Source organism: Salminus brasiliensis, chromosome 15 (genome assembly GCF_030463535.1).
Source record: "Salminus brasiliensis chromosome 15, fSalBra1.hap2, whole genome shotgun sequence".
Lineage (NCBI taxonomy): Eukaryota > Metazoa > Chordata > Actinopteri > Characiformes > Bryconidae > Salminus > Salminus brasiliensis.
This window is the reverse complement of record NC_132892.1, coordinates 117,704-130,088: the sequence shown is the minus strand read 5'-3', so window position 1 is coordinate 130,088 and position 12,385 is coordinate 117,704. Positions and strand designations below refer to the sequence as shown.

General features: G+C 50.3%; 1 protein-coding gene across 1 annotated transcript in view; it reads right to left on the bottom strand.

The window, feature by feature from the left end:
* The window catches only part of gpc6a (glypican 6a), a 74,416-nt gene extending 63,963 nt beyond the window's left edge, over nucleotides 1–10,453 (bottom strand). Inside the window, 2 exon segments of the mRNA XM_072657966.1 lie at nucleotides 9,907–10,298; nucleotides 10,402–10,453. Of these exon segments, the coding sequence (XP_072514067.1) occupies nucleotides 9,907–10,298; nucleotides 10,402–10,453 (444 nt within the window).
* Nucleotides 10,454–12,385: the final 1,932 nt, after the last annotated feature.

The window sequence follows — 12,385 nt, the reverse complement described above, 5'->3', positions numbered from 1 at the left end:
AGTATTAGTGCTGTGCTATAAAATCTGAACCCTATTGATACGAACAGAGAAGGGCTCTGAATACGGTCTTACACCTGTGTGCTAATATACAGCGTCATATCTCACATTCACCAGACTAATCCAGTCTGGCAGGTTTGAGATTGGACGGTCCGACACGAGTGACATCAGAAACCCAGACAGTCGTTCGACTGCTCACTCAGCTAATCGAGCATCGCTCCCCCTCTCTCATCGCACGGCAAAGACAGCCAATCCAGTGAAAGTCTGGGCTTAAAGACGGGCTCCGGCCGCTCAGTGTATGCCAGGCTTGGAGGGGTTAACCCGCTCGTCAGGACTCCCCCCATCACAGGTAATGCTCCCAACACTGGGAGGGTGAGGACTGACACATGCATGACCAGCCACTGCCTCTCCTCCAACCGCTGCAACGCCCCCAACACCTACAGCCGATAGACCAATGCGGGTACCCAGCTCTGACGCCTGGGCTAGCAGAAGCCTGTGTCAGCCAGCATCACACTGCAGTGGCGTGGGGAGAGAGAGCAAGACCAGCTGTGCTCTCTCGGGCTCCGGCTGCTGATGGCAGATGGAAAATCCAGAGAATAAAAATACGTTGGAACAAAATCCTCTTTATGGAGATAAATGTCCCAGAGACTGTTACAGCGCCCCCTCAGTCTGGTACAGGGGGTGCAGTGGTGTTTGCAGGCGGTCTGCTTTGTGTGAACACACATTAATACCCTCTCTCACACAGTTCTCAGATTATTCAGCAGAACCTGAGCGGGTTAGTCTGACCCCCGCCCCTCCAGCCTGAAGAATGTTTGACTCCTAAGACTGAGGATGGGAACCGCACCCAGCACACCTGTCCCGCACGCTCAGAGAGGGAGGAAGCGGGTAAATAAGATGGCTCCAGCGCTTTATAGTGAGGGAGAGATAAGCAGAGCTGCCGATTAAATAGGTAACTGGAGCCTTCCAGCAGACACACACACACACACACACACACACACCGGCTGTATTTAAACTCACTCTATCTGTCTAATGGAAAAGCTCCAAGCTTCTCTTTCAGGCCGAGCTGGATTCTCTCTTTTCATTCCCAGCCCCCCAGCCCCCCAGCCCCCCGAACCAAGAGCTAATTTAGCCTCAGTTTCCCACAGCCTCTCTATTCAGAGCCAGGGCCTCTCCACCTGCAGCACGGAGCGCCGCCGAGACTCATCCACCGCCAGGCGCTCAGACGTCTAATGCACTTCTACTGCTCCTCGCTTCCCTCCAGATTACTCACACTGATTCCCCTCGTCTCCGCGAGTCTGTCAATCACCATCAACCTCACTCCACACTGAATCACTACAGTGCATTAATACCAGCAGCTCTGACCTTCAGTTCCCTGCCAAACTGACCCCCCCATTCATCACTGCAGGGGTTTAAAGCCACAGTCCAGCAAAAACACCTCCGCCAAATGAAGACAGGTCATGTGATGTGTTTATTGCTGGACTTTCGGGTCATGTGATGTGTTTAGTGCCGGACTTTCGGGTCATGTGATGTGTTTAGTGCCGGACTTTCGGGTCATGTGATGTGTTTAGTGCTGGATTTTCGGGTCATGTGATGTGTTTAGTGCTGGACATTTGGGTCATTAGCTCTGTTTAGTGCTGATCTGGGTGGTGGTTGTGATCCCAGTGACCGGCAGACTGCCACATGGTGCAGATGCTCTGATGCCGCTCTCTGCAGAGTGGCTCTACAAGCAGTAAAATGATGGTCCTCTCCAGAATGGACAGCCCAGCTGTGTGAGATTGATGACCATCACTCTCCAATTACCCCAAACCTCATCTGTCTAAATCTCCATAATGTCCAGATTTCCTCCCTCACTCTAATCTCCTGCTGATTCTCATTCATCTGCAGCTGCTGGAAGAAAGGACCAGTCAAGTATTACAGTAAAACAGGAAAGTGAGGAGCTGAGCAGCAGTCTTCACACTGGACGGGTCTAACGGTCAGCAAACACAACCAAATTAACACCCCAAACCTTCTGACATCATAATTAACATTCTAGTGTTATCCAGCAGCGTGTAGTGATTCTGAACATTAGCACACCTGGACCTACACATATACATACATACGGCAGGGCTGCTGGGGTCAGTGCAGGAAGCTAACAGCTGTTATTTGCCGGAGCTAAAGCCAGACATGAAGCTGCGTCCAGCAGTGAAAATAACTGCATTCAGTCTGGACTGGAGTAGTGGACGGCCTTCCAGTGCACTGCCAACTGACTCCTGCACACACACACCCCATCAGCCCTTACACACACCCCATCAGCCCTTACACACACCCCATCAGCCTATACACACCCCATCAGCCCTTACACACACCCCACCAGCCTATACACACACCCCATCAGCCCTTACACACACCCCACCAGCCTATACACACACCCCATCAGCCCTTACACACACCCCATCAGCCCTTACACACACCCCACCAGCCTATACACACACCCCACCAGCCTATACACACACCCCATCAGCCCTTACACACACCCCACCAGCCTATACACACCCCATCAGCCTATACACACACCCCATCAGCCTATACACACACCCCACCAGCCTATACACACACCCCATCAGCCTATACACACACCCCATCAGCCCTAACACACACCCCATCAGCCCTAACACACACCCCATCAGCCTATACACACACCCCATCAGCCTATACACACCCCATCAGCCTATACACACACCCCATCAGCCCTTACACACACCCCATCAGCCTATACACACACCCCATCAGCCCTAACACACACCCCATCAGCCTATACACACCCCATCAGCCTATACACACACCCCATCAGCCTATACACACACCCCATCAGCCTATACACACCCCATCAGCCTATACACACACCCCATCAGCCCTTACACACACCCCATCAGCCTATACACACCCCATCAGCCTATACACACACCCCATCAGCCCTTACACACACCCCACCAGCCTATACACACCCCACCAGCCTATACACACACCCCATCAGCCTATACACACACCCCATCAGCCCTAACACACACCCCATCAGCCCTAACACACACCCCATCAGCCTATACACACACCCCATCAGCCTATACACACCCCATCAGCCTATACACACACCCCATCAGCCCTTACACACACCCCATCAGCCTATACACACACACCCCATCAGCCCTAACACACACCCCATCAGCCTATACACACCCCATCAGCCTATACACACACCCCATCAGCCCTTACACACACCCCATCAGCCTATACACACACCCCATCAGCCCTTACACACACCCCATCAGCCTATACACACCCCACCAGCCTATACACACACCCCATCAGCCCTTACACACACCCCACCAGCCTATACACACACCCCATCAGCCCTTACACACACCCCACCAGCCTATACACACACCCCATCAGCCCTTACACACACCCCATCAGCCCTTACACACACCCCACCAGCCTATACACACACCCCACCAGCCTATACACACACCCCATCAGCCCTTACACACACCCCACCAGCCTATACACACCCCATCAGCCTATACACACACCCCATCAGCCTATACACACACCCCACCAGCCTATACACACACCCCATCAGCCTATACACACACCCCATCAGCCCTAACACACACCCCATCAGCCTATACACACACCCCATCAGCCTATACACACCCCATCAGCCCTTACACACACCCCATCAGCCCTTACACACACCCCATCAGCCTATACACACACCCCATCAGCCCTAACACACACCCCATCAGCCTATACACACCCCATCAGCCTATACACACACCCCATCAGCCCTTACACACACCCCATCAGCCTATACACACACACCCCATCAGCCCTAACACACACCCCATCAGCCTATACACACCCCATCAGCCTATACACACACCCCATCAGCCCTTACACACACCCCATCAGCCTATACACACACCCCATCAGCCCTTACACACACCCCATCAGCCTATACACACCCCACCAGCCTATAGACACACCCCATCAGCCTATACACACACCCCATCAGCCTATAAACACACCCCATCAGCCTATAGACACACCCCATCAGCCCTTACACACACCCCATCAGCCCTAACACACACCCCATCAGCCTATACACACACCCCATCAGCCCTTACATATTCAGACTAAAGGTCACTGTTTATTTAGTGTCCACTGAATGAAAGATGACCATATGATCACACACTTGTGTGTGTGTGCAACAGGTTAGCGTGGTGCTGCTTTGTGTGAGAGCAGTCTGACTGTTTCTCTGAATATTCTGTGGCATTACTCAGCAGTCTGACAGGGAATTGCTGGAATTGGGCCGTTTTCCTGCTGCTGCTGCTGCTGCTGCTTCTGGCCAAAACACAGTCTGCTCCTGTCAACAGGGGGGTCCAGGGGGTCCGCAGGACTCGCCCTGTCTTCTCTGCACTCTTCCACGGCTGTTCTAACTGCACAGAAAGCTCCAGCAGGAGAACTGTGTGCACATTTACATTCAGCAGAACACAGCCTAAAGCTCCAGCACACACACACACACTCACACACACACACACACACTCACACACACACACAGACACACTCTCTCACACACACACACACACACACACACACACACACACACACACAGACATCAGACCATGAGATACAGCAGACTGAGCAGCCAATCATCTGAAATCAGCACACAGAAGTGGAGATCTGCTTCACCTGAAGGAGGTGATGGTGTATCTGTGCTGGTTATGCTCTCTCTCAGAGACGTAAACAGAGACTGCAGACCAAACAGTGAAGCAGGAACCCGCTTCCATCTAACCTGCCAAAAGTTAGTGTTCTGCTAAAGGATGTAGTTCAGGTTCTAAAGGATGTAGTTCTGGTTCTAAAGGATGTAGTTCAGGTTCTAAAGGATGTAGTTCTGGTTCTAAAGGATGTAGTTCAGGTTCTAAAGGATGTAGTTCAGGTTCTAAAGGATGTAGTTCAGGTTCTAAAGGATGTAGTTCTACATTAATTCTGTATTAATGCAAAAAAAAAAGCGGTAAAAAAAAGGGCTGACAGTGATGGCGTTGATGGTAACAAGGTTGATGGTAACAGGGTTGATGGTAACAGGGCTGACAGTGATGGCGTTGATGGTAACAAGGTTGATGGTAACAGGGTTGATGGTAACAGGGCTGACAGTGATGGCGTTGATGGTAACAAGGTTGATGGTAACAGGGCTGACAGTGATGGCGTTGATGGTAACAAGGTTGATGGTAACAGGGTTGATGGTAACAGAGCTGACAGTGATGCCGTTGATGGTAACAGGGTTGATGGTAATAGGGCTAATGGTAACAGGGTTGATGGTAATAGGGCTGATGGTAACAGGGTTGATGGTAATAGGGCTGATGGTAACAGGGTTGATGGTAACAGGGCTGACAGTGATGCCGTTGATGGTAACAGGGTTGATGGTAACAGGGCTGACAGTGATGGCGTTGATGGTAACAGGGTTGATGGTAACAGGGTTGATGGTAACAGAGCTGACAGTGATGCCGTTGATGGTAACAGGGTTGATGGTAATAGGGCTAATGGTAACAGGGTTGATGGTAATAGGGCTGATGGTAACAGGGTTGATGGTAATAGGGCTGATGGTAACAGGGTTGATGGTAACAGGGCTGACAGTGATGCCGTTGATGGTAACAGGGTTGATGGTAATAGGGCTAATGGTAACAGGGTTGATGGTAATAGGGCTGATGGTAACAGGGTTGATGGTAATAGGGTTGATGGTAACAGGGTTGATGGTAACAGGGCTGACTGTAGCAGGGTTGATGGTAACAGGGCTGACAGTGATGGTGTTGATGGTAACAGGGTTGATGGTAACAGGGCTGACTGTAGCAGGGTTGATGGTAACAGGGCTGACAGGTTGTTCTATTTGGGTAAAATGAGTAAAACAGCTGCGTTTCTCTCCACCAGGCTGTGGGCTGGGACTCCCACTGTGATTAAAGTGAGTCCCAGGACTGAGTCAAACACCAGGACAGATGCTGCAGTTTAGATATAGGCTGACTGTCGCTGCCACTAAAGCCTGGTCTTTCCAAACACATATGAAAGGGCAGCAGAGGCGATTAGGCGCCGCTCTTTTCCGCTCACAAACTACAAGTCGGCGCTCATCGCTCCTCAAGGACACTTCTATTAGCGCACATTATCCTCTCTCACCAAAGACGCGGCTAAAAGACACCTGCTATTAGATCAGCAGGGGTGTCGTTACACACAATCAGGCCTGATTGGCTTCAGAGAAGCTCATTCAGGGCCAGGTCACACTCCCCCCGACTTATTTTAGTTGATGTGGATTTGGTGTTTAAGATGAACCGTAGCGTGGTTAGCTTTATAGCTCCTGCTGTCTTAATAAACAGCTCTAACTCATGTGTTTAGTTTCATTTTAAAAAATAAAAGAAACCGTGTTAGAAACCTCATAAATCCACCAGAGATTACTGAACACCTTCACATGAGATATCCCTCAACATCTTTAAATGGATCACCAGCAGCTACATCATATCCCACCAAACTAGCTAAACAGTTCTGTGCAGCTGGCAGTAAAAGCATCAGTTTTTATAGTGCCACCCCGCTAAAGCTACACATGCTCCTTTAGCATAAACGTCTACGTTTTTCTCAGCCTGGTTTTCTACCTTAAGTCACTACAGTTACAGTGGCTAATCCTAACACCAACAATGACACCAACAAATCAGTCTGAAAGACCAGCGTGTGCGGCTGTTTTGTTAGCATGTGGCTAATGCTAACAGAAACAGACTCAGTTTGTTGTGTTTTCCTGTTTCACTGCTAGTGCTAATTTAGCATTAATGTTCCTGTAATTTGGTCTAGACAGCCTCCCAGCTTCACTTTGCACAGGTTTACAGTGGCTATGCTAACACCAGACGAGGCTGTAGGTGTTTTGTGCTCTGAATCGGGGGGGCATTGTTTTCTTTGACAAGGTAATTTCGGCTCTCCACCTCCGTCTGCCCTCCGAGCGTCTCCTCCTCAAAAAGAAACACCCCAGCGCTCTGATCCATCACTGTCTCACAGCTAGCGCTAATAAACAGCGCGGTAAAGGTCAGGCGTGTGAGCGGCGGCCTGATTAAAAGCCCTCGTGTCCGGCTCCGCCTGCCCTTCATCTCCACACGCCGGCTACGGGAAGCGTGGGGCAGCAGAAGAGCCGTCCATCACTCCTGCAGCGGTCAGGGCCGAGCGTCAAATAAAGCCCAGCTAAATCAGAGGCTACAAAACGCTGCTAATTTGCACAGCGCCAGCTGCAGCGGCGGCAGCCTCCAGACACCGGACCAGCACCTTCAGAAGGAAGGAGGAACCGCTGAGAAACCTCCGTTAAAGAACCCATACCCTACACTTCTATCTTTGCTTTGAGTTTCTGTGGATTTATGAACCAAACACTTCATTTAAGACACGTGTATGTAAATTAGCTCTGTTAAGATTGGCTGCTATGTTAAGGGTGGGTCAATGGGTGGGGCTGAGCTACCTACAGGCTCTTAGGGCACATACAAATAAACTCCCTGTAAACGACCCGTTTACATACAGATAACGGCTGGGTTGCGTATCCTGCCTCATCAGAAATGAACACTACACAAGGTGCAGTACCCACACCAAACTGTAGGGGCAGTGCGGGCACTCATCAAAATCGAATCTACGAAGTCCGCTGTCGCCGCCTTTTCTGCCTTGAACGTAGAATTATCCTAGCGTTTTGCCGAGTGCCATTATGTACATCTGGAAGTTCCTCATGGCCTCAAATTTCCTTTTCTCTGGTCTGCCCTCTAGTGGAAGCCTCCAGTAACATGCGTAGCAGCTTGGCAAGTATGTGAAGGGTTCACGATCACGCCGCAGCCATTTCTGCGTGAACACACAGCCGAACAGCAAGTATACCTCTAGCCTTAGCGTGGATGGAGGAGACAGTGATACACAGACGTTTAGAAGATGTTTACACACTGAAACTCGGCCGGAGGTAGAACCACCCGTTTCTGAAGAATGAAAAAACCTGGATCCTCAAATCCTAATTCCTTCCTCACGACAGCTGAGGTGACAAAACTGTCAAGTGTAATCCGCTTATGCAGCGTCCTGTGTGGGTTCTACACCAGGCTGGTCTCTTTTCAGAGACACCTTCTACTGAAACTTCTCTCCTGCTGGAGTTTAGTGTGGAGTTTAAACAGGTGGAGGAATGTGTGAACCGTTCACTCCATCCCGAATCCCAGGCTGTCAGCGGAGGAGGAGGTGTTTGATCTTCATCTCAGTCTGATGGAGTTATCATTGTGTCTACCTGTGGGGGATTTTTTGAATGTACTGAAGATCAGGTGGTACAGTGGACAGGTAGAGCTTCCGTCCACTTCTCGCTTTAATCTTCTGTCCTCGCTCGGCCCGAGCTCAGTGGGAGACCCACCAGATCACAGAGAGAGAGAGAGAGAACACAGTACGCTAACATCAAACGGAATACTGCGCTTCATCAGCCAGGAACACACAGACACACACACACAGACACACACAGACACACACACACACACACACACACACACAGACACACACACACACACACACACACACACACACAGACACACACAGACACACACACACACACACAGACACACACACACACACAGACACACACAGACACACACACACACACAGACACACACAGACACACACACACACAGACACACACAGACACACACACACACACAGACACACACACACACACAGACACACACAGACACACACACACACACAGACACACACACACACACACAGACACACACACACCCCCGCCGGGACTCTGTTTCAGACAAAACATGTAAACATGTGACGGATCTGTTTCAGTAGGAGCCAGGAGTCCATCATCACTCTGATTCAGCAGATAAGCATGAATCAGCGCCACAGAACCATCCACCCTCTACAGAACCACCCACCCTCTACAGAACCACCCACCCGCTACAGAACCTCTCACTGTTCTCCAGCTAGCTTCTCCATTAGCCCTGAATACAGCCCGCTAACACGGACGTACTTCACTGACCCCAGCGTTACGGGGCAGTGTCCGCTGTAGCCGAAGGTGATTGGTGTTGGTTGTCTAATACACACGGAGTTTGCTCTGATAGGCTGTGCAGATGGGTAATGTTGATGACTGGCTGGGGTTTGGTGAAGGGGGGAAGGAGTGGCGGTGGGAGGAGAGGTAGGGGCCTGTACGCAGGTTCTGTTTCATACTGGATTCATCAGCATGTGCTAAAATCACTTCTCCAGTTTCCTCCTATTTGTTTACTATAACGAGATAAAGAAGCTGAGAGAGCCAGACTGGACGGCTGGTCATCAAATCTGGAGACGTGACGGTGGTCCTGGCGGTCTCGCGCTGCCCTCCTGCTCAGAGCCTGTTTGGGAGTGTTTCTCTGCTTCAGTGCAGCTTTTACTTATAGCTGCTGTTCATCTCTTTCTGACTGGCTCATGAAGACGGCTGCACAGAATCAGAACTGCAGAAGGTGACGCAGCCTGTAGGACGCCACCTTTGGGTCAATCAGCCCCAGATTTACTCCGTCATGCTGGATCTAAACAGGCTAACAACAGACCGGGACAGCATCACTTGGGGCTGCTTTCGCCCCTAAATGACTACAAATGCAGGCTCTGCTGGGACGTTTACAGTCTGTCTGAGCGCTCTTGTGTTTATATGTGTGGGTTTATAGAACTCACAGTAACTGACCCCAAATCACGACCACCTGCCCACCTGCCCAGCACTGGTTTAACACCCCTTTGCGTCACACCTGGACAGACTGTGGCGTGAATTGGGGGCTGGTCTGGGATCTGAACACAGGCCTCACAGGTCAGCAGTACTTACACTAATGAGAGTTCTACAGCAAAACCGTAGAGTAAACACTGCCTCACCTTTGCCACTCTGTTGGCCACTTCCCGTCCCACCATCAGGCCCTGGACGAAGGTCCTGGCGGCGATGAAGGCGCGAGTCACCTGAGCCTTCAGCTTCCGCGGGATGTCGCCAAAAGGCTTCAGCTGGTCCGTGTACTTGCTAATGCACTCCAGGTAGTCGTCAGTGAAGGTGTACTGAGAGTTCAGCAGCTGGAACATCCTCTCCAGTAGGCGGGACCAGAAGTCGTTCAGCATCTCCTCCAGATTGACGTTCCCGCCGGTGTAGTAGCGCTTCAGCTCCGAGAACAGGTCCTCGAAGATCTCCGAGTTGTGCGTGTACAACTTGCCGTAGGTCCGCACAAACATGTCGTTCAGGGACTTCTCCGAGTTGTCCAGCAGCTCCAGGAAGAACTCTGCAACCAGAACCGACACGAGGTGAATGAGCTTAGACACCTAAAGAAAACGACTGTAGTCAGAAGTCAGGTGCTTGGCAACCACAGCCTACTGTTAGCTAACCGAACTTCTCTCCAGAAAGATCAAAGCTCCGCCCACCAATGTGTTCTACCATAGCTACTGTTGCTCAGTTAGACAGAACACTGGTAGACCTCACATTCAGGCCTAGTGAAGGACTAGCTCAGTTTAGTAGTTTTTGTCACTTAGTGGGTGGGGCTTGAGTATATGTGTAGGCAGGGCTTGTGTTATGTGTTTATTATTGTGGGTGTGGTCTGAGGAGCAGCAAGTTATGTATAATAACTTCATCACTGAGTGAAACAACGCTCTTCACACTTTAGCTTAATTACAGCAGAGCTGCTCACACACACACACACACACACACACACACAGCCCAGTGGCAGCTCATCAGGCTGCGCACTGTTACATCCAAATCCCCGACGGGCACACACACACACACACACACACACACACACAGTGAACAGCATCCTTTGATGTGTTTACAGAAAGCACGGCTGATTTCCTGATCCACACACACACACACACACACACACAGGGGAACTCCACCACATTTCCAAAATTCTCAGCATAATTAAACATTTAAGGTCTAAGAAGAGTTGGATTGTTTTTAAAATCAGATCATTAAAATGGTGGAGGGATACATGCTGCAGGGTGTAGTGCGGCTACAGAAAGTAGTCCCTAAAGAGAACTGCATTAGTTCAGATTCTCTATTCACTATTTTACCACCATCATCATCATCATCATTATCATAATTATTATTATTATTGTTATTAATATTAGCGTTATTATTAGAGTATAAACTGGAATGTGTGTATAGTTTATTTATTGCAGGAGGAGTGTGTGTGTGTGTGTGTGTGTGTGCGGTTTCCACAGCAGCTGACTGACCCATCATTACACCTTCATTTATTTAAGTAATAACAGCCCCCCAGCACTCAACACACACAAACACACACACACACACACACACTGCTTTCACAAAGAGAGTCAAGGACGCTGCGTCTGCACTCCCTCTGTATTCAGTTATACACACTCTGATCTCACTGCGCTTAAATTATAAATGATTTGCATATAAATGATTAAAGCGTAAGTTGACCTGAAGCTCGTGCTGGATTTGCAGCTCCAGCTTCAGCAGCTTTTACAGTAAATTTCCATCAGAGCAGAGAACCACACTGAGGCTGAACACCTGACCACAGAGACCACGCCCACCCATTCAGCCTGCAACAGTTTAGCCCCACCTATTCAGCCTACAGCAGTTTAGCCCCACCTATTCAGCCTACAGCAGTTTAGCCCCACCCATTCAGCCTACAGCAGTTTAGCCCCACATATTCACTCTAGGTCTGAGGTACTGCCTCTTTAATGACTGTGAGATTTTAACAGTAACTTTAACAGTAACAGACGTTGAGACCCCCGGCCCCCGGCCCCTCGGCCCCCGATCCCTCAGGGTCGTCACACGGAGGAGGAAGCAGGCGATCTGTAGCAGAAAGGGTAATGATGTGTGTGTTGGAGTTTGGTTGGTGTTTCGGGGGTCAGGGCCGGGCGGCTGGCCTTAGAGGGGGTAATTAATGGGGCCTGCGGGGGCTAATTGAGAAAGGGGGAAATAATTTGAAAGGCCATTACCTGTGTCACAACCAATCAAATCAGTCCCTCCAGCCAGAGCTCCCAGCTAATTACACCCACAGCTCCCCTGAGGAGCCCCGCCCTCTCACACACAACTACACCCTCACAGTGAGGAGCCCTTACCCCTCCCTCCCACAGGGTGTGTTTGGCAGTATGTGTGTGTGTGTGTGTGTGTGTGTGTGTAGGTCACCTGCAGCAGGACGTCGGTGGAGCTCACCTGGCCTGACTGTAAACCACAATAAAGCTTCACTGAATCCTGATCCCCGACCCCTCCCTGACCCCTCCCTGACCAGTCCTGGGGCTCAGTCCATTCCACAGAGACTGAGGAGTGGTCAGTGTCCAGTCTGTAGATCCATTACGATTATTAATAAAATGACTCTCTCCTTGAGGGCCATTAACCCTCAGCGGTTTG